The following is a 24,183-nucleotide window of genomic DNA, read 5'->3' on the forward strand; positions in this document are numbered from 1 at the left end:
ATGGTAAGTGCATTAGAGGAATTTGAAGTCCTATGAGATCTAATGACTGAAAAATCAGTTCCCATTGTAAATATCAGGAAAAATTCATGGAGGAAATAATATCAAAGCCAGGGCTTGAAAGGATCTCAAGAGATCATAGCTAGATTTTGGAGGATCCTGAATGTCCTGACAATGCATCCTCAAGGGAAACAGCATTTATTCCATTGCTGTTATTGGGCGGGGAGGGGAGAGGGTAGTGTACATTCCTTTAAGTCAAAACAATGGCTCCAATGTACCCTTTTGTTTTTGTTATTGATTCTGAAAGGCACTTGAAAATGTATACCTTCTGAAAAATCTAGCTTTGTAAATATCAAACAGAATGACATTAATTTTCCCAGACTCGTTATGAGCTGCCTGAAGCAAATGTGATATAATCTTCTGCCCACACATATTCCATCCATTTATCTTAGACTCACAGGGTCAGATAGCCTGGCAGCATTCATTTAGTACTTTGTCCCTTCAAGGTGCATTTTGGCTGTCATACTTGTTATGAAGAGAAGATTTTTGTAAGAGAGATCTTATACCCCTAAGGCTCTGCCTTCCAGAAATGGGTTGCAAAACTGGAATACTTTTAAGTATTAATTCAGTGACATCATTAAGTAAACCTTTGTTTATTAATATTAACAAGTTAAATTAAATCAACAAGCATATTAAGTGCCTACTACGTGCCAGACACTGTGCTAAGCACTGGAGACAAAGAAAAACAAAACAAAACAAAACAATTGCAGCTCTAAGGAGCACACAGCCTAAGAAGGGAGACAGCACGCTAACAACTCTGTGCGTCCAAGATATATACAGAATGAATTGGAGGCATCTTAAAGGAAAGGCAATGGCATTAATAGAGATTGAGAGAAGCTACTTACAAAAAGTGGTATTTTATCTGGGACCTGAGGGAAGCCAGAGAAGTCAGGAGGTGGAAACAAGGAAAGTAAAAATACATGGAGTGGAGAGATGTTTTGTGCAAGGAACAGTAAGGAAAACATTGTCATTGGGTGGCAGAGAATGTGCCAAGGGTTGATAGGCAAGGGTAAGGAAAAAGAAGACTGGAAAGGTAGGAAGAGGCCAAGTTCTAAAGCACTTTGCATGCCAAACAGATGATATTATATCTCATTCTGGCTGTAATAGGGACTCACCAGAGTTCATTGAACAGAGGGAAGTGATGTGGTCATTCTTGCATCTTAGAAAAATCCATTTGAGATATGAATGGAAGGTGAACTTAAGTTGGGAGAGACCTGAGACAAGGAGACCAACCAGAAAACTATTGCAATATTCCAGGTGTGAGATAAGGGGGCCTGCACTAGGGTGGTGGCATTGATGTAGCATAAAAGAGGGGTGTATACAAGAGATGTTGCAAAAGTAAAATCAACAGGATGTGGCAAAAGATTGGATATGGGGGTAAGGAGAGTGAAGTCAAGAATAATTCCTAGGTTTTAAGCCTGGGTGACTAGGAAGATGATGGTATCCTTAACTGTAAAAGGGAAGTTGGGAAGAGAGCAGGCTTTAGGAGGGAAAGTTGAATTCAGGATGGGGCATGTTGAGTTTCAGATGACTATGAGACAGCCAGTCCAAGAGAGCTAATAGGTAGTTGTAGATGTGACACTTGAAATTAGTGAGAGAGATTAGGGTTAGATAAATCTGAGAATCATCAACACAGAAATAATAATTCAATCCATGGAAACTGATGAGGTCAGCAAGTTAAATAGCTTTCAAAACTGGAAGAGAAGAGCACCCAGGACAGAACCTTTGGGGACACTCGTGGTTAGTGGAAATGAATAGGGTGAAAGTCAGCAAGGAGACTAAGAAAGACCAGTCCCACAGGTAGCATAGAAAGAGAAGACATAGGATTGTGCAAACCTAGAGAGAAGAGAGTTTCAAGTAGAAGAGGATGATTAATATTGTCAGAGACTGTAGAAAGGTCAAGAAAGATGAAGATTGAGAAAAGATCATTAGATGAGTTATTGTGAATAGATTTGGAGTGAGCAATTGAATACTGAGATCAGAATTCAGATTGTAAAGAATTAAGAAAGGATTGAAAGGAGGTGGATTGTAAACCACCTTCTTAAAGAGTTTAGCTACAAAAGGAAAACAAGATATACTATAATATTTCACAATGAGGCATGGATCAAGTGAGGGTTTTTTAAGGATTGGGAAACTTGTTTGTAGGCACTGGGGAAGCAAACAGTAGACAAGAAGAAGCTGAAGATAAGTGAGAATGTGAAAATGAAGGGAGAGTCTGCTGGAGAAGATGGTATGGAATGGGATTATTTGTGCCTATTGAAGGGTTTGCCTTGGCAAGGAGAAGGACCACCATATGATTTCATGTGAGACAAGGGATAAGTTGAGAATAGTGGAGGAAGGCATCTGAGTGCTGTGAGATGAGGAGGGGGTGAGAAGAGGGAGTCTTTGGTGAGTGACCTCAATTTTTGCAATGAAATAAAGCAAAGTTCTCAGTTAAAAGGTTGATGGATGGGGAGCCATAGGATGTTTTAAGGAGGATGAAAAGGTTTAGAAAAGTCACTGTGGTATATAGGGACAGTTAATCAATTAGGAAGGTGTAAAAGTATTGTCTTGCCACATGGAGGGCCCATTTGAGATCTTGTAACATAAATTTGTAGTGAGTCTGGTCAGCAAGTTTAACACTTGGTATTAACACAATCATATCCCTCTGCAGTTAAACATCTAAGTGCTGCATGCAGAGTTAGGTGCCAATACTTGCTTTTCACCAATGGCTAAAGTGAGGCATTGAATTAAACAATTTTTGTAAAGTTACTTAGTTTTGAGGACATTTGTTTAAGTGTGGACTTACCTGTTAAAAATCTGAGGGCCAACTGAGATCAAATAGTTTGTAAACTTGTCCCATTCTTCCTAGAGAATTACTAAATGATGAATCCAGTATTTAAAACCTTGATCTCTCACTAAACTATTTCTCTTTCCTTAAGTTTATTGGAAATACTTGGTGAGATGAGAAGGCAGATTGTCCCATTGGCTATTTTCTTTTCTCTCTCTCCTTTCTAGTTAAAAAGATGGTGTCCAACAAAATTTGGATTTCTTGACCTCACATCACTATATAGGAACAATAGGCACTTGTCCAACAATATTTTTGGTTTTGTTTCCATCCAAACATGTGATATCATAATAATAAGGATTTCCTAATGAGGAAACTCCCTGTACCAATGCAGGATAGCATTTGTTCTTAAATTTATCAGCCTAGACAGTTGTACTGGAATACTAAGAGATTAAGTGACCTGCATAAGGTGACATAGTCAGTATGTCAGAGGCAAGTCTTGAAGCTTGGTCTCCCTGAATACAGGGTTGACTCTCTGTCCATTATATAGTGTTAACTCTCTTTGCCAAAAGTAGAGTGCACCTAATGAGAGCTAATAAAAATGTTTACCTGGAGTTTTGCAAATCCAATTGAGTTAAATAAAAAAAAGGAACTGGAGGGACAAAACTGTGTGTGTGAGAGTTTATATATACATAAACACACCAAGCTAGATTCAACAGAAAACATAAGAAAATGGCAGTAGAAATTTCTGGTAATTCATAATCCACAGGAGATAACTTCAGAGAAAACCAGTAGAAAATTTGTGTCCAGCTTAAGAGAGATCAGGTTTTGAAATTGAAATTCAAGAGTATTCCATAAAGAGTACAATGTGAAGTGAAAGGAGCGGAAGAGATAACCAAAGGAGAAAGGGCAATGAAATCTGAGAATATTAGGTGTGCCTACATTTTATTTATTTTTAAAGTCCAGGGCTACAGGTGATTATATGCAAATGTATCAAATATAGTTAATAAGCAAAGTGAACTAGAAATCCTAATCCTAATGCAAAAAGACAGGGGAAGCTTCTGGATCAAGTTCAACAAGAAGGAAATAGTTCTTCTGCACTGTCAACCTTGCAAAGAGGTGACTGTTAGATCTTAGAATTCATAATAAGGTGGAGAGAAGAAAGCCTGGCATAGTCTTACATATACCCTAGATTTGGGAGGGGAGAAATTTTCAAAGGGTGTAGAAAAAGTACAGATAGGAAGAACCTTTAAATTTTTTTAGCGGAAGAAAATGCAAGAGGGAAGGAAAAATATGAAGAATGAAATTCAAGTGATTGAAAGATATATTCTATGAGTGAAAAAGAAATGAGGTAGTTGTCCAAAAGGACTACGTGTATATACTTGGAATTAACCAACTTAAACTTTCTTTTAGCCATGTAGATAAAAAAGGAAAGGTAACTAAATATAAATGCAGAAATATGTCACAATCCTATAAGAACTGTTGGCAGGAATGGCAAGTTCAAAAGAAAGGCTGTTTTTAAAGCTATATTAGTGAAAAGAGAATGATCAGTGAAGGTAAAAGACTGCTGTTTGAGAAGGATAGTATAGTGGCAACAGTGGAGAGAAGCAAAACGATTCAACTTGTATTTTGCTTTTAGTTTCTCAGAAAATGAAAATTATCTTTGGATTGGAAAAGAGAGATCAAAAAAGACTAATAGGGAGTTGAAACCTTACATAAATTAAATGGGAATAGAGCACCTAGTTGTCTTTGATAAGCTCATCACCATACACAAGTGAACTGTATCTCAGGGCACTTAAATAACTCTCAGATGTGGTTGCTGTGAGGGTTGTAGTCAGAAATGACTCAGTCAGCTTGGGGGAGGGTGAGATATTTCTTGTGAACTTTCCAATATAATATTTATATTTTCTTTGATGAAACTTTCCAATTTCCAATTTAATATTTATATCAGTGACTTTGATGAAAACATAGATGACATGCTTATCAAATTTTTATCATTCATTTGAAACTGCCCTCTCCAAAATTATTTGTGTACCACCTTCTCTTTAAAGGTTAATTTCCCAATCTAATTTCCTTTTCTCAGTCTTACCATTTGTGACCTCTCTGCAGCATTTAAGGCTATTGACCACCTATTATTCTTGGATATTATCTCTTCTCAGGCTATTTGTGACACTGTTCCCTCTTGGCTCTTCTCCCACCTATCTGACCACTCTTTTCCAGTTTCCTTTGATATACAGGGTCACACATCACCAGGGTAACCATGGGGTAATGAATTTTTCAAGTATAATGGTAATGATGATAGTCTATTAGTACATAGAGGGGTCTATAACCCACAGTGGTAAAAAAATAGCCAACAGTGGCAAAAATCACAGATCCTTGAATTATCAAAATTATATAGTTACTGACTCCTGTATATTTGTCTCCATTAGATGACAAGGTCTTTGAGAGAAGACATTATGTCTTTTTTATTATGAGATATATCTCTGTATCTCTAGTCTTAGCTTAGTGCCTTCCACATAGTAGGCCCTTAATACATATTTGTTAAATTGCATAAAATTGAAACATTGAATTAAAAAAGAATGGCTTCTTTTTTTCCAGCTGAAGATAACAGCCTATCACAAAAGAGAAAGGTAACAGTTGAAGATCTATTCAGTCCAGACTTCAAAATTCATGATCCAGAAGCTAAATGGATAAGTGGTGAGTCCTATCTATATATGAGAACCCCCTGCTCCCAAAAATATATGTACCCTTGCTCCTTTTGCTTTCTCCTGTTTACTCTTTTTTTCTTATTTCCTGCTTGAAATTCTCTCCTCCTTTTGGTTGTAGAACTGGAGCTACTGAGCTCTTTCTGTGTTAGTCATCCTATTATCACGATGGGAGTCTGTAAATCTCATAGCCCTGTGGGGTTTTTTAATGTGTATGTTGCATCATGTTGCACTGACACAGCATTAACTTCATAAAAAATGAATCTTCTGATTATATTTCTGCAATGTGTTGCCTCACTGAGACATTACTTTTTTTTGGGCAAAGGTGAAATGTTGCTAAGCAACAGTTATACTACAGAAAACAGAGCTTGGCTTTTCCTTCCTTCCTTCTTTCCTCACAAGCCACACATTCTTTGTCCTGTATTCTGCACCTTTCTTTGCCCCTACTCTCTATTGCATAAAGGTACTAAAATAAGTTTTTTTTAAATGGCCTAAGATGATAAAAAGAACTTCCCTGGAATACTGTCAAGATAACTAGAACCAGGCATGCCAAAACATACCAATATTCACATTTCCCCATTGGGGTTTAATCTGATAAAATAAACATAAGGATGACAAAAATGATGGTAAATGATAGACATTTAAGATTTTTAAAGCTCCTTCTATCACTTACCTCATTTGATCCTCACAGCAATCCTGGAAGGTAGGTACTACAAGCAACATTAGCCACATCTGACACTTTCCTGTGACTTACAGAAGTTAAATGCTTTCCTTGTGATAGAGGTCAGATTGCAACCCTGGCTCCAAGGCCAGGATATCTTCCTCTTCCTCTTTTTCCTTCACTCAATGAATATCAGAAAGAAATAGTCTGGGAACACGTCATTATCCTACCACTGTTTTTTTATATGAAATGTTCAACAGAATATTGCCCAGGTAGATCAAGTGATTGCTTTATGTAATTGAATAAAAGTATTGGGAAGCAAGCTCATTTTCTTCAGGCTAACAGAAAGCATAACTGGGCCATCTTCAGCAGTAAGTAGGATGCCAGAGATGATATATACTTCATCCTATATGGTTTGAGATTCTGCTGGTAGGTCTCTAGAATTGAAGTTTTACATTACAGGAGTTTGAGGGATCTGAGTGTTGAGTATGATTCTATCTATTAAAAAAGGTTCTTCTTTTATGAGTCAATGTTATGCCTTGGCAACTCGGGGCAATAGTTTTGTCTGTGATTATGCTATAGTCCCAATATAGTTTTTCTATTGAATTATATCATTATTATTGTCTAGAACAAGTTTAGAGTTACATGTGAAAAAAGCTGACAGCAGGAATGTAATAGTGAACTTTATAGAGCTTCACTCATTCTCAGGATCAGATAATAGAAAAGACCTTAGAAATCATGTATGCCTAAGGTCTTCCCTTTAGACCCAAAAAGCTAATATGTATTGTCCAAAATCTCATAGCTAACAAGTAATAGAGCCAGTATTAGTATTGTAACCCAGATCCTCTCTTTGCTATCTCTTGATGTTTTTATTGAATTTTTAAATAGAATGATTCAGAAAAAAAAATCAATGATTCCTTTGAATTTAGTTTGACATAATGAACTTTAACACATATGAGATTATAAGGACTCCAGTCCTACATATCTTTCAGTACAGAATTTTCCAAACTGTGGGGCATACCCTAGGTTGAAAATCTGCACTCAAAACAGTGGCTGAAATTATTTTATATTTTAGAGTATACACCTTACATGTGAGATTAGTGAGCTCTCCTTTGGCTTAGCTCTTGAGATGGGTGATGGAAACAAGTTGTAGACCCTCCTTTTTCTCCTCCCTCATAGTTATAATGTTAGATTCTGACCTTATAATTAATTAACTTATTTGTGTAAAAATAGAAAGAAGTGAAATAGAAGGAAATAACACATATATTGTATATCTGTGTTATTTCCTTCTATTTCTATTTGTGTATATATGTTATGTATGTATATAGGTATGTGTATATATGTAATTTTTTTCAGTGGTGGATAGAGTTAAGGGTAACAAATTAATTAGGTTTACCTCTTTGTTTGGCGATCCTAACAAGGTAATTGGAAAAGCAATAAGGATTTATCTCCAGTCTTCTTGAATTTCTAATAAGAAAGTTATTGAGCTCTCTTTGAAAAGTGTTTCCTTTCTGTCCACCTAAAGGACATGAACTGTAGTTTAAAAATTGTGCCATTGTTGTATAAGTTGTGGCACTATAGTTCCTTCACGTAATATTCAGGGAATTTATTTACTGATTTCTGTATCTTTTTCTTCATCCTCTCTATGGTATTATGTAGATACTCTTTGTTTCTTTCTTTGCTTATGCATTTATAGCACCCAAATATATGCCTTTGGCCAAATGGCCTCTGTCTCACAGCTACATTTCTCCTGAGAGCCAGGAGATCATGTTTAAAATATCTCTATATCCTTCCATCACTACCACCACATTGAAAGCATTGAACATACTACTTTTCTCAAATTCATTATTTGTTGATTATGTAGTAAGTGAATGACTTAAATATATGCATAAGATATACTTGACGCAGAATGTTGATATGACATTGACACACAGTGAGATAAGATCAGTGAATGTTAGATGTCTATATATCTTGCATTAATAAGTTTTGATTCTCCATACTGAAAATAAAAGTATAAATAATTCAGAAAAGCATACCAACAAAAACTTATTTCCATTTAATTTTTAAATATATGGATATGGTATTTAGGGCATGGGAAGGACAGTTGACTTACCCTCCTAATTATATGACTTTGGCTAATATAGTAGTCAAAAAATTTACTTTCATGTTCATATACCTACAGACAATGGTAGGTGATAGGTCAGATATATGTTGACCATTAAGGGGAAATCAGACCTAAACCATCCCTTGACCAGATTTTGAATTTTCTTAAATTGACCAAGTAGATAATGCACATATCAACACCTCAGAGTTAGCCATGCATAGGGCATAGTTGATACTGCCTAACCAGCCTGTTATACAAAGACTTTCTTGACTTCTGCCAATACAGTGAACACTATTCATGAATGTCCCCCATGGTTCTACAGAAAAATTGTCTCTGTGTCTAAGGAGACTCTTAGAAGTATTTTACTGTATATTTCTTTGATGAAATAATCCACACAAAATGTGGCATTTCAAAACAAAAACTAGGTCACTAGAGTTCTCCGAAAACTAGCTACCATTTAAAGATTCCCTGAGGTTAGTTTTCTTTCTCCTTCTATTTTTCTTCTTGTTAGTCCTATTCCTCTTCCTCTTGCTCTTTTCCTTCTCCTTTTATTACTTTAAAATATATTTCATAATTTGATTAACATTTAGAAATTGTGCTTTTTATTTTACTTTTTATTTTGAAGTTGAATACCAAAAAATGAGCATTTCCATAAATAAAGAAGAATGCAAAAAGAGGATTATATATAAAACTGAGTCTGCATTTCACACTGCTTGCTTTTGTTAAAAAAAATCATACTAAATTCCCTGTATTATTTTCAAAAATATCCTGCTTCTTTCTGCTTCCTTAACTTTATTCTCTCTCCTGTGCCTTAAAAAAAATAAAAAACTTTCCAATGACCCTCCTTTTTTGACTTGACTATTGCTAATTGCCTTCCCAATTAAAAATGGGGGGGGGGCAAAACCCTTATAACAAATAGAGTTAACCATAAGAAATACACACAGTGGCCCTGTCCAATATTGCATATCTTTTTCTATATCTTAAACCCAACACCTCAAGCCCATCATCTCTCTATCAAAAGGTGGGTTATAAACCTCATCATAGGTCCATGGATACATGACTAGTGATTGTTTTTATCAGAGTTTATAAACCTTTCAGAGTTTTGTTTATTTGCAGTGTTATTATTATTATATAAATTATTCTTCTGGTTCTCACTCTGCCTCAGTTCAAATTTTTTTTATTTTCTCTGAAATTATTTCATTATTTTTTATGGTGCATTAATATTCTATTACATACCAAAATTTGTTTAGCCATTTTCCAGTCAATGGACACACACATTAGATTCCTGTTACTTTCTTTTGTTCTGCTTTGAAGTCTTCTTTCAGAATCAAGAAGTTTATTTTCCTTGTGACTTTTCCCTCTCATTATTACCCTCTCTTTTAACCCCATCTCTCCTTGTTCTCATTTGATTCCTGATGAGTTTTGATGTGCTTCTATATCAAACTGTGTGTGTGTGTGTGTGTGTCTGTTCAGCTGTTCTTTATACATTTCAAATAAGAGTGAGGTTCACCTAATGTCTATTCTCCTCCCCTAGCTTCCATTTGTATAAATGCAGAAAGAGACATTTATTCTTGGTCATGGACACTATGTGAATTTGTTTTCTAGTCTCTTCTTATTTGTTCGGGTTTTTTTCTCTGTGTTTAATTGGGGAGGGGAGTATGTAGATCTTCTCATATATCCCAATTATGAGAAATATCAAGTTCTATTCCCTGCTCCCCCTTTAAAAGTATCTTCCTCTTACCTTCCCTTATTTTTCCCTCTTAAAATCATTAGACCAGAACCAATCTATCACAGGTTCTCCATTGTTCTACTTTAATTCCCTCAGTACCCTTTAAAAACAGTAAGGTCCTGGCAGGACACTTGTTTCTTCTCCCCACATTAGAATGTTAGAACTACATCACCACAAAACCCCTTCCAATTGCTCAATTAAGTTTATGTTTCTAGGTTGATCTTGCCTTTTGTGTTTGCGTTTCAAAGTACCTACCCAGCTCCTATCTTTTCATCAGAAAATTGAAAATTCTTTCTTCTATTAAAGATTTATAATTTTTCCCCTGTGGGATTATACTCAACTTTGCAGGTTAAGTTATTCTTGGTTGAGGTGATTTAAGTAAAAGAAATATCGTATTTTGCCTCAGCTCCTTTTTCATAGGTCAGGGTATTCGGGAAAACATGCTATTGAATTGTAGGATCATCAGATATTTTGTAACTTTAAGTGATCTAAGAAGTCATCTATCTCAACTCCTTCATTTTAGAGATGAACCTTTAAAATTCCTCCGGTTGTTAGGGTTCTTCTTTCTCAAATTACCTTTAATTTATTGACTTGAATATTTGCTTTAGTAGTGTCTTTGTATCCCCAGGACCTAACATAGTCCCTTGTGCCTGGTCTGTATTTTAATATTTGTTAAATTGAATTAAATGGAAGATAAGTCCCAGAGTGGTTAAAAGACTGGCTATTTGGCTGTGGATAATTCTTGTAACATCTTTGAGCCCTAGTTTACCCACCTGTAAAATGAGAAATACTAATACTTGCACTACCTACTTCACAGTGTTATGATGGGGAAACTATTCCCTGGGGCATTATGTAAATTTGAGTAGTAGTTGTCATTGGATGATGATGCTGCTGCTGCTGCTGCTGCTAATGTTGATGGCTAAAGTCAATTAGTTGGTGACAGAGCCAGAAGGAGATTTCATGGTTCTTGCCTACCAAGTTTTTGGTAGCCTCTCATGTGCTGAGGCAGTAGAAAAGAATACTACTGGAAAAGATGACTACCTTTCTGAAAATTCTTTGGGCTTTGTCCTTGTGAAGATATTTTAGAATTCCAGCTTTTTTATTGCTTTCAACTCTCCTATGGCATTTTGATTCCCTCAGTTCAAGAAATGTAGGGAAAATGTCCAGGAGATAAAGAAAGCTAGTGTAATTCCCCAATGAAAAAGAGACTTTTCTGTCTTTAGTGCACACCATCTGCTAAAGTTAGGGAAAGGGTTTCAAACTGAGTATTGGATATAATGGTCCAGAACTGTCTGGTGAAAATATGCTGAGCTGTAATCGTATTTTGTGTTTATTTAACACTTTAGACTTAAATTATCCATGTCTACTTTTTGGGATGATGATTAGAACAAATACCTTGAAAATTCTAGGATGTCTCATTGTACATGTCATTCAACTTTGAATATTAGTTAAAATACTGAGTCATGCTGTTTGATGTAGGTAAAGTAAATGAATTGCTACTACCGCACATGAGAAGTACACCATGAGAATCACTTCAAAAGACGAATAGTCTTCCGAGAATTGGTCTATGGTCTTATGACCTCATGTGATTTCTTTCCATGTTTGATTTGATTTGATTTCATGTCTTTGGCTTAATCTACATACTGAGAACTTCTAAATGAAGTAAGAATTATAGAAATTATGCATTGAAAGAATAATATTGAGCTATGTGCTTTTAATTTTTTTATTCTGAACTTAAGAAATACCCCCAAAATAAGCATTTCCATATTCAAAGTAGATTATAAAATGAGAATTTTATATGAAACAGTGAATCTCTAGTCTATACTACTTGAAGATTTTTAGTATATAATAAATTTAACCTTTTATTTTCAGTCCTGTTGTTCTAGTCTATGCTTCTTTATGAACTTTTGTTCTCTTCTGGAAGAATATTTCATTGACCCTCTTTTTTATTTTCTTCTTTTTTTATATCACAATTGCTAACTTCCTCTCTTTCACACACTTCTGCCCTCCTTAATTAAAAACAGAAAAAAGAAATCCCTAGTAACAAATAAATATAGTCAAGCAAAATTAATCCATACAATGGCAATGGCCAAAAAATAAATGTATCTTTGTACCTTGAGTACACTTCTTTTTCGTGCTTCATCTTAGTGCCTTCTGGACACATGGATAGTCATTACTTTGATAAGAATTTTTAAGTTATTCAAAGCTATTTTTCTGTACAATGTCTTTGTCATATAGTAATTTTTCTCATGTTTCTGCTTAATTCACTATCCATCAGCTCATACTGCCCACTTCTCTGAAATCATCTCTTTTGTCACATACAACATAACAGTATTCCTTTATATTCATGTATCGCAATTCATTTAGCAATTGTGCAGTTGTGGGGAATCCCAGGTTTATATTCCAATTCTTTTCTTACCCTGTTTTCCCTCTTAAGCTTCATTTCAGTATCAGGATGTTGATTTTGATTGTGGTTATTCCTTCCCAGTATTATCTCTCCATAGCCCCAACTCTTCCTGTCTTTACCTGTTACCCTCTTGCTTTTGATGTATTTCCTATATCACTGAGAATTGTTTAATAGGATGGTAAAAGAACAGTGTTGCAAGAAAATTAATCTGGCAGTTGTGTGCTGGTTATATTAGAGTGGCAGCAACTAGAGTTAGGGAGATCAGTAAGGCTTTTGAACTGATTTTTAAATCTAGGAATAAAGTGATGAAGATCTTACCTAATTTGATAATGGGGAAAAGCAAGGTGGAAGTAAGAGATGTTTTGAAGGACCAGTTGACAGGATTTAATGACTAATATGAAATACAGGTTCATGAATAGGCATACATTAAAGAAAGTGGATATTTCAAGCCTGAATTACTAAGGAAAATAGTAATATCTTTGAAATAACTGAAACAGGAGGGAAAATTATGACAATGTTTTTAAATTTTGAATTTCAGGTGATGGCAGAAAACTCAAGTGGAAATATTTTAGCAGGCATTTAGTAAAATAAAATTGAAATTCACATGAGAAATCAGGACCAGTGATAAAGATTTGAGTGTGGTCATCTTGATCATACTTGAAGCCTTGTTAGTGAACTAACTTCATAAGGGAGAGATTGTAGCTATAGAGTAGAAGATTCCAGAATGGACCATAGAGTACAGGAATAGAAAAATGAGTCATTGAAGAAAACAAAAAAGGAATGTTCAAAGAGGTAGAAAAATAACAAAGATCACATGGTCTCATAGAACCCAGAATGGCAGGGAAAGGAGCTATACCTTCTCCTTACCTTTTTTCTCTCTCCCCAAATTTGCAACTTCTCCTTAAAAAAAAAAATAGTAGGTCTCCCAATGTTGCCCAGGCTGGAAGTGGAAGAACTACTCAAGGTCCTCAGCACAGGACCTTTGACCTACTGTAATTGTGACTTGAACCAGTTTCCCCCTCCTTAGGCAACCTGGTTCCCAACTCAACCCTATCTCACTGCAGGTGTGTTCTGCCACTTTTTTAAAAGCAAATTTTGCAAATTAAAACTATAATTTAACCAGTTCCCTACTGGTTAAAATGCCCTGGTGTTGACAGCACACACAAACACACACACACACACACACATACATGCACACATGCATACACACACAATTCTTCTGCCCATCTGGAGTTAACTTTGCAGGAAATCATATGGGTAAATAAGTCATGGTAGAATTTTTCCTCATCACATTCTAATTTTCTTGGGAAATATTCTCATGTTAAGGTTGTTAGTGACTAAGGATGGGAGGAGGTCGTTTTTAGCAGAAGGTAACAGAACTCTATAGTTAGGCAGCTTTTAAGTTCCTTTTTCTTTATCATTTGCTCCTATGAAAAAGATAGGGAACAACTTAATGTCTTAAAAGTATGAAAACTGGGACTTCCCCTTCCGGGACCCAAAATAGTGGAGTAAAAAGGTACTGTCTCTCACCCTCTCCTATCAACCTCTGAAAACCCAGAAAATATCACCCCAGAAAAAACCCTGGAACAGCTGAACCAGAAGAAAGATGGGGTGCAGCAGTGCAGTAGCCCAGGTAGCTAGAGGTATTACCGGGAAAGGCTCCTCTTACCCTGGGGGAAGGGGAGCAGTACAGAACAGGAGTCGCCCAGCCAGCTAGTGAAAAGACCCACCTTAGCACACCAGGAGGACATTCTGGTGCCTCGGCATTCTACAGCAAAAGGGTCTCCCAGTGTCTCAGCAAAAATAAGGGAAGCAAAACTACAAAGGGCCCCAGGCGGATAAGCACCCAGCAGCATTCTCTCAAAGGAGCTGAAGAAAGCAACCTAGAGGTGCCAAAAAGTTCCAGCCTTGTTGATTCCAGCCCAACACCAGGTAAGCTGTCAGAACCCTACAGCATCCAACTGCCAACCAGGAGGAGATCCCGAAGCCCAGGTGGTTGAGCAGGGAAACGCCAACTGCTGTACCTCCGAGTGCCTCAGTGAGGGTGGAGTAACTGGTGGAAACCAGCTCAGAAAACCACCAGGTGCCTCGGCATTCTACAGCAAAGAAGTCTCCCAGTGCCTCAACAGAAATAAGGGAGGCAGCACTGAAAAGGGCCCCAGGCAGATAAACACCTGGCAGCACTTATCTAACAGGAGCTAAACAAAGCTAAAGGAAAGGAAAAGCAGGCAACCTAGATTTACCTGAAAGTCCCAGCCTTGCTGATTCCAGCCTAATACCAGATAAGCTGCCAGAATCCTACAACCTCCAATTGCCAAAATAAGAGGCCCCAGTACACAAAGCCAGTGACCAAGACCTAGGCTCCCAACACAAGAAGCTTGGGTCAGTGCCCTCTGCTCCCCAGCAGGAGAGCTTAATCTCTTTAAAGGCCAGGGAATAAAGAAACACCATAAGTAAAAAGAAACATACTATAGATTCATATTATGAGAAGAGGGAAGATCAAGACAGAAATTCTAAAGAGGACAACACTGTCATCAGACCCACATCTGCAACATCAAAAGGGAATATGAACTGGTCTGAAACCCAAAAAGCCTTCTTAGAACTCAAGAAGGATTTTAAAAGTCAAACAGAGAGGTAGAGGAGTCCTTTAAAAGTACAATTGGCCAATTGGAAAAAAAAGTACAAAATCTAACAGAAAAAAACAATACGTTAAGAATTAGAATTGAACAAATGGAAACTAATGACTCTATGAGAGAGTAAGAATCAGTCAAACAGAAACAAAAAAATGAAAAAATAGATGAAAACATAAAGTACCTCATGGGTAAAACAGCTGACCTGGAAAATCAATCCAGGAGAGACAATTTAAAAATTATAGGCCTACCTGAAAGTCATGATGAAAAAAAGAGCCTGGACAATATCCTTCAGGAAATCATAAAGGAAGATTGCCCTGAGGTCCCAGAACCTGAAGGTAAAATAACTATAGAAAGAATCCACCGCTCCCCACCTGAAAGAGATCCCAAATTGAAAACACCAAGGAATACAATAGCTAAATTCCAAAATTACCAGATTAAAGAGAAATTACTGCAAGCAGCCAGAAAGAAACAATTTAAATATCATGGAACCACAGTCAGGATTACACAGGACATTGCAGTCTCTACATTAAAAGACCATAGGGCGTGGAACATGATATTCCATAAGGCAAAGGAGCTTGGAATGCAGCCAAGGATTAACTACCCAGGGAAAATGAGAGTGATTTTTCAGGGAAGGAGATGGATATTCAATGAAATAGGGAACTTCCAAACATTCCTGATAAAAATACCAGAGCTCAACAAAAAATTTGATCTTCAAGTACAAGATTCAAGAGAGACATGAAAAGGTAAGTGGGACAGAAAGATACAATATGTTGTTAATAAGGGCAAAATGTTCACATCCCTACAAGGGAAGATGACACTTGCAACTCTTGAGAACTGTATTGTTATTATACCATGTTAAAGGAGCATACGTAAAGGGGGTGGATATAAGTTGACTTTGATGTAATGATAAAAAAAATTTAATCAAGTGGGTTAAATGGATCCAAGTAAGTGAATTAGTCTGAGCTAAGAAAATGTACTGAGAAAGGAGGAGGCAGACAAGGGTAAATTACATTATAGGAAAAGACACAAAAACCTATTAGAGCAGAGGTAAAGAAGGGAGGGGGATGAGCATTGTTTGAACCTTACTCTCATCAGATTTGGCTTAAGAAGGGAATAACATAATCAGGTATAGAAATCTAACTTACACTATAGGTAGTAGGAGGGGAAAGGGGAAAGAAAAGGGAGGGGGGATAGAAGGGAGGGAAGAAACAGTAAGGGTAAAGAGGAAGAAAAGGGAAAGAGATAATAGAAGGGAGGTGGGACCCAAGGAGGCACTGGTCAAAAGCAAAACACTAGTGGGGGGGGAAGGAGAAAGGAGAAAGAAAAACATAAACAGGGGGGAAAAAGGAGAAAAAGACACAGATAGTAATCATAACTGTAAATGTGAATGGGATGAACTCTCCCATAAAACGAAAGGGCATAGCAGATTGGATTAAAAACCATAATCCTACAATATGTTGTTTACAGGAAACACATTTGAAAAAAGAGTGACACATACAGGGTAAAGGTAAAAGGCTGGAGCAAAATATATTATGCTTCAGCTGAAGTAAAAAAAGCAGGGGTAGCAATCCTGATCTTAGACAAAGCAAAAGCAAAAATAGATCTTGTCAAAAGAGATAAGGAAGGAAACTACAACCTGCTAAAAGGCACCATAGACAATGAAGTAATATCATTACTAAACATATATGCACCAAATGGTATAGCATCCAGATTCTTAGAGGAGAAGTTCAGGGAGTTACAGGAAGAAACAGACAGCAAAACTATACTAGTGGGGGACCTCAACCTCCCTCTCTCTGAACTAGATAAATCTAATCACAAAATAAACAAGAAAGAAGTTAAGGAGGTGAATAGAACATTAGAAAAGTTAGGTATGATATACCTCTGGAGAAAACTGAATGGGGATAAAAAGGAATATACTTTTTTCTCAGTGGTACATGGCACATACACAAAAATTGACCATGTACTAGGGCATAAAAACCTCACAATCCAATGCAGAAAGGCAGAAATAGTAAATGCATCCTTTTCTGATCATGATGCAATAAAAATTATATGTAATAAAGAGCCATGGAAAGATAGACTAAAAAATAATTGGAAACTAAATAATCTAATCCTAAAAAATGATTGGGTCAAAGAACAAATCATAGAAACAATCAATAATTTCATTCAAGAGAATGACAATAATGAGACAACATACCAAAACTTATGGGATGCAGCAAAAGCAGTTCTTAGGGGAAGTTTTATGTCTCTAAATGCTTACATAAATAAAATAGAAAAAGAGGAGATCAATGAATTGGGCATACAACTAAAAAAAACTAGAAAAAGAACAAATTAAAAATCCTCAATTAAACACCAAATTAGAAATGTTGAAAACCAAAGGAAAAAATAAGAAAATTGAAATTAAGAAAACTATTGAACTAATAAATAAAACTAAGAGCTGGTTTTATGAAAAAACCAATCAAGTGGATAAACTTTTGGTTAATCTAATTTTAAAAAAAAAGAGAAAGAAGAAAACCAAATTACTAGTATCAAGAATGAAAAGGGTGAAACTACCACCAAGGAAGAGGAAATTAAAACAACAATTTGGAATTATTTTGCCCAACTATATGCCAACAAATTGACAATCTTAGTGAAATGGATATATATTTACAGAAATATAAATTGCCCAGATTAACAGAAGAGGAAGTGAAATACTTAAATAACCCCATCTCAGAAAAAGGAATTGAACAAGTCATTGATGAACTCCTTAGGAAAAAATATCCAGGGCCAGATGGATTTACATGTGAATTTTATCAAACATTTAAAGAACAATTAATTCCAATGCTATATAAACTATTTGGTAAAATAGGTAAAGAAGAAATCTTACCAAATTCTTTTTATGATACAAATATGGTGCTGATACCTAAACCAGGAAGAGTCAAAACAGAGAAAGAAAATTATAGAACAATTTCTCTAATGAATATAGGTGCAAAAATTTTAAACAAAATATTAGTAAATAGATTACAGCAACTTATCACATGAATAATATACTATGACCAGGTAGGATTTATACCAGGAATGCAGGGCTGGTTCAATATAAGGAAAACTATCAGCGTAATCCATCATATCAACACCAAAACTAACAGAAACCACATGATCATCTCAATAGATGCAGAAAAAGCTTTTGATGAAATACAACACCCATTCCTATTAAAAACACTGGAGAGCATAGATATAAATGAAGTCTTCCTTAAAATAATAAATAACATCTGTCAAAAACCTTCATCAAGCATAATATGTAATGGAGACAAGCTAGAAGCATTTCCAAGAAGATCGGGGGTGAAACAAGGATGTCCATTATCACCACTGTTATTCAACATCATACTGGAAATGTTAGCTTTAGCAATAGGAGAAGAAAAAGACAATGAAGGCATTAGAATAGGCAAAGAAGAAACAAAGCTATCACTCTCTGCAGATGACATGTTGTTATACTTAGAGAATCCCAGCAAATCAAGTAAAAAACTACTTCAAATAATAAACAACTTTAGCAAAGTTGCAGGCTATAAAATAAATCCACATAAATCATCGGCATTTCTATATATTACCAACAAAGCCCAACAGGAAGAAATAGAAAGAGAAATTCCATTTAAACTTACTGTAGACATTATAAAATATTTAGGAGTCTACCTCTTGAAACAAATCCAGGAACTCAATGAACACAATTACCAAACACTTTTCACGCAAATAAAATCAGATCTAAATAATTGGAAAAACATCAGTTGCTCATGGGTAGGCCAAGCTAATATAATAAAAATGACAATTCTACCTAAGCTAGTTTACGTATTCAGTCCCATACCAATAAAACTACCAAAAAATTATTTTATAGAGTTAGAAAAAATAATAAGAAGATTCATTTGGAAGAACAAAAGGTCCAGAATATCAAGAGAACTAATGAAAAGAAATGCAGGGGAAGGTGGCCTAGTCATTCAAGATTTTAAATTGTATTATAAAGCAGCAATCATCAAAACTGCTTGGTACTGACTAAGAAATGGAGTGATGGATCAGTGGAATAGGTTAAGTATGCAAGACACAATAGTCAATGACTATAGTAATCTATTATTTGATAAACCTAAAGATCCCAGCTTCTGGGATAAGAACCCACTCTTTGAAAAAAAGTGCTGGGAAAACTGGAAAAGAGTATGGCAGAAACTAGGCATAGACCAAAATCTCACACCATATTCCAAAATAAAGTCAAAATGGGTACATGACTTAGATATAAAGGCTGATACTATAAGCAAACTGAGAAAGCAAGGAATAGTTTACCTGTCAGATCTATGGAGAACAGAAGAATTCATGACCAAACAGGAGATAGAGAACATTACAAAAAACAAAATAGATAATTTTGATTACATTAAATTGAAAAGTTTTTGCACAAACAGAGCCAATTGGTAAGTGGTCAAAGGATATGAACAGACAGTTCTCAGAGGAAGAAATTAAAGCCATCTATAGTCATATGAAAAAATGCTCTAAATCGCTATTGATTAGAGAAATGCAAATCAAAACAACTCTGAGGTACCACATCACACCTATCAGAATGGCCAACATGACAAAACAGGAAAATGATAAGTGTTGGAGAAGATGTGGGAAAATTGGAACACTAATGCATTGTTGGTTGAGTTGTGAAATGGTCCAACCATTTTGGAGAGCAATTTGGAACTATGCTCAAAGGGCTATAAAAATGTGCATACCCTTTGACCCAGCAATAGCACTTCTAGGGCTAAATCCCAAAGAGATCACACAAATGGGAAAAGGACCTACATGTACAAAAATATTCATAGCAGCTCTTTTTGTGGTGGCAAAGAATTGGAAATTGAGAAGATGCCCATCAATTGGGGAATGGCTGAGCAAGTTGTGGTATGTGAATATGATGGAATACTATTGTGCTATAAGAAATGATGAACAGGCTAACTTCAGAAAAACCTGGAAAGACTTGTATGGTCTGATGCTGAGTGAAGTGAGCAGAACCAAGAGAACGTTGTACACAATAACAGCCACATTGTGTGATGACTAATATTGATAAACTTAACCCTTCCTGGCAATACAAGGATCTAAGACATTTCCAGAGGCCTTGTGATGGAAAATTCTATCCACACCCAAAGAAAGAACTATGGAAGCCGAATTGTTATTTTTTTTCTCTTCTGTTGAGTTTTGTTTCCTCTTTCTGATGGTTCCTCCAATTGGTTTTAATCTCTACTTACAACATCACTAATGTGAAAATATGTTTAATATGAATGTAAATGTATAGCCTATATCAGATTGTGTGCCGTTTTGGGGAGGGTGGTGGGGAGGAAGGGGGAGAAAAATTTTAAACTCAAAAGCATATGGAAGTGATTATTGATAAATCAAAATAAATTAATAAAAAAATTTTAAAAAGTATGAAAACTGTCTAAATCCTAGATGAGATACAATTCTCAATAGACATGTTTTTGCAGATTTGCTTTTTGGTAGGAAAAATTGAAATGCATATACCAATGCTCCCCTTAGGAAAGAATTTATATTTGCCTGTGCTTTGAGCTGTCCTTGACATCTCTCTCTCTTTCTCTTTCTCTCTCTCTCTCTCTCTTCCTCTCTCTCTGTCTCTCTCTTTCTTTCTCATCTGATTCTGGCAAGCCTGGAGCATCATTGAGGAAGTAGCTCACAGCAGCCTGATCATGTTGACTTTTGGTCCTGAGCACTGAGGGCATGCTCTCATTAGGCACTGGTTGGAGTTCTCTTTTCATTGCTCCTGACATCCCATTCCAGTTTAGTTTCAAGGGTGAGATAAAAATAGGAATTTTTATCATGAACGGCACCAGAATCCCTAGACTATTTCCATTTGTTTACATTCATTTCCATTATAGCAAGCACTTGTTGGAGAAGAAAGCTTTGAAACTCTGAGATGTGGCACTGGAAAGACTGTAAAATTGGAGAAAATTGGTTCTTTTGAATGTAGAGAAATATCAGCTGCACAGTGGAAACTGGGAAAGTGTATGTTTGAGCAAAATAAATTGGAGTCAGTGCATAGGACTCAAAGCAAGTTGATTTCCACATTTGCTTTCTCTTCCTCCCTTTTGTTATTTTGAAAAAAGCAGATGGAATGGTATAAAAACTTGTGGGATTGGGTGGAGAAGAGACTGATTAAAAATTTTTTTCCAAACTTGAGCTTTATTTTTTTATTTTTGAAAGGACACACAGCTTTTACCTTCATTCTAGGCTTGCTTCTTTTTCAGCAACTTGAGTATATCTATCTGGACATCTTTGTGTAAGTATATAATCCTTTTTTTCTTGTTTATTTATTTTTAGCATTTTTTCTTTTTAAATTTTGATTTTCCAATTTTCTCCATCCCTGCTCTACCCTCCACTACTCACTGAGAAGGCTAGCAATATGCTATCAATTATACATGTGAAATCATGCAAATCATATTTCCATATTAACCATGTTTGTTTTAAAAAGGAAGAAAAATAAACTGAGAAAATTATACTGTAATTTGCAGCCCGTTTAGCATCTGTCATTTCTGATAGGTATGAGGTGGTACCTCAGAGTTGTTGTAATTTGCCTTTGTATAATCAATAGTGATATAGACTTTTTTTCATGTGACTATAGAAAATTTATTTCTTCTTCTGAAAACTGATTTTTGGGGCAGCGAGGTGGTACAGTAAAGAGAGCACCAGCCCTATAGTCAGGAGGACCTGAGTTCAAATCCAGTCTCAGACACTGACAGAGTCCTTCAGTTCTCTCTCTAGAGGTGATAGCATGTTTTCATCATGAGTCCTTTGAAATTGTCTTGGATCATTGTATGGATCAGAATAGCCACATCTTTCACAGTTGATCACCATTACAACATTGCTGTTACTGTGCACAATGATCTCCTGGTTCTTCTCACTTCACTTTGTGTCAATTCATGTAGGTCTTGCCATGTTTCTCTAAAACTACTCCCCTCATCATTTCCCATAGCATAATAGTAACCCATTACAATCATATGCTTCAGCTTGTTCAGCCATTCCCCAATTGATGAGTGTCCCTTCGATTGCCAATTCTTTTCCACCACAAAAAGTTACTATATTTTTGTACATACATGTCCTTTTCCTTTGATTTTTTTGGGATACAGACCTGGTAGTGATCAAAGGGTATGCACAGTTTTATGGCCCTTTGGGCAAGGTTCCAAATTATTCTCTAGAATGGTCGGACCAGTTTACTCATCTACCAAAAGTTTATTAGTTTATTTATTTTTTTTAACTTAGCCCGTTTAGCATTTGTCATTTCTGATAGGTGTGAGGTGGTACCTCAGAGTTGTTGTAATTTGCCTTTGTATAATCAATAGTGATATAGACATTTTTTTTCATGTGACTATAGAAAATTTATTTCTTCTTCTGAAAACTGATTTTTGGGGCAGCGAGGTGGTGCAGTAAAGAGAGCACCAGCCCTATAGTCAGGAGGACCTGAGTTCAAATCCAGTCTCAGACACTTGACACTTACTAGCTGTGTGACCATGGACAAGTCACTAACTCTGATTGCCTTGCTTAAAAAAAAAAAAAAAACCTGATTTCAAAAAAAGAAATAAGAAGCTCTCCATGGCCACCTGAAAAAGTCTAAAATCACTAATAATCCAAAAAATATAAATTAAAACAATCCTTAGATATCACCTTAGTCTTGTCAAGCTGGTAAAGATTAGAAAACCTAGGAAAACATTTAGAAGAGGCAGGAATGATAGACACATTTATTTCAATGCCTGTAGAATAGTGAATTGGTTCAGTGATTCTCAAAACTAAATTTGGAATGATGTTAGAAAAATCACTCAATTGTTTATATTCTTTTACCAAGAAATCCTGCTGCTAGGACTATATCCCAGGTTGTTGACAAGAATATAGTCGTATGTATAAGAATATTTGTAGCAGCAATGTTTTCTTTTTTTAAAAAAAAATACTGACTTTTAGTTTTCAACATTCACTTTTTTAAGATTTTGAGTTCTAATTTTTCTCCCTTCATCCCCTTCCCCTCCCCAAGACAGCAGGCAATCCTATATAGGCTATATGTGTATAATCATATTACACATATTTCCACATTAGTCATGTTATGAAAGAAGAATCAGAAGAAAAGGGAAAAACATGAGAAAGAAGCAACAAAAAAAAGAGAAAATAATATGCTTCAGTCTGCATTCAGACTCCATAGTTCTTTATCTGGACATGGATAGCATTTTCCATCATGAGTCTTTTGGAATTGTCTTAGATCATTGCAATGCTGAGAAGAGCCAAATCTATCAAAGTCAGTTATTGCACAATGTTGCTGTTACTCTGTACAATGTTCCCCTGTTGCTCATTTCACTCAGCATCAATTCATGCAATGTCCAGGTTTTTCTGAAATCTGCCAGCTCGTCATTTCTTATGGAACAATAGTATTCCATTACATTCATATACAACAACTTGTTCAGCCATTCCCCAATTGATGGGCATCCTCTCAATTTCCAGTTCTTTGCCACTACAAAAGAGCTGCTATAAATATTTTTGTACATGTGAGTCCTTTTCCCTTTTTTATGATCTCTTTGGGATACAGATCTAGTAGTGGTATTGCTGGATCAAAGGGTATGCACAGTTTTATAGCCCTTTGGGCATAGTTCCAAATTGCTCTCCAGAATGGTTGTATCAGTTCACAACTCCACAAATAATGCATTACTGTCCCAATTTTCCCATATGTTCTCCAACATTTATCATGTTTCTGTTTTGTCATGGTAGCCAATCTGATAGATGTGAGGTGGTACCTCAGTTGTTTTAATTTGTATTTCTCTCATCAGTAATGATTTAGAGCATTTTTTTCATATGACACAGATACCTTAAATTTCTTCATCTGAAAACTGCCTGTTCACATTCTTGGACCATTGATCAATTGGAGAATGACTTGTATTCTTAAAATTTTGACTCAGTTCTCCATATATTTGAGAAATGAGACCTTTATCAGAGATACTGGCTGTAAAAATTGCTTCCCAGCTTCCTGCTTCCCTTCTAATCTTAGTTGCATTGACTTGGTGAGAAAAATTTCAATATAATATAATAAAAATTATCCATTTTGCATTTCATAATATTCTATCCGTTGTTTGGTCATAAATTCTT

The 24,183-nt window shown here is 35.8% G+C and overlaps 1 protein-coding gene across 1 annotated transcript in view; it reads left to right on the forward strand.

Moving 5' to 3' along the window:
* Positions 1-24,183, forward strand: part of DPP6 (dipeptidyl peptidase like 6) — a 989,665-nt gene that overhangs the window by 463,019 nt on the left and 502,463 nt on the right. The window contains exon 3 of the mRNA XM_027841049.1: positions 5,423-5,521. Coding sequence (XP_027696850.1) covers positions 5,423-5,521 — 99 coding nt within the window. The remainder of the gene's footprint in view (positions 1-5,422; positions 5,522-24,183) is intronic.

The sequence above is a fragment of the Vombatus ursinus genome, unplaced genomic scaffold, assembly GCF_900497805.2.
Source record: "Vombatus ursinus unplaced genomic scaffold, bare-nosed wombat genome assembly UNPS02014852.1, whole genome shotgun sequence".
Taxonomy (NCBI): domain Eukaryota; kingdom Metazoa; phylum Chordata; class Mammalia; order Diprotodontia; family Vombatidae; genus Vombatus; species Vombatus ursinus.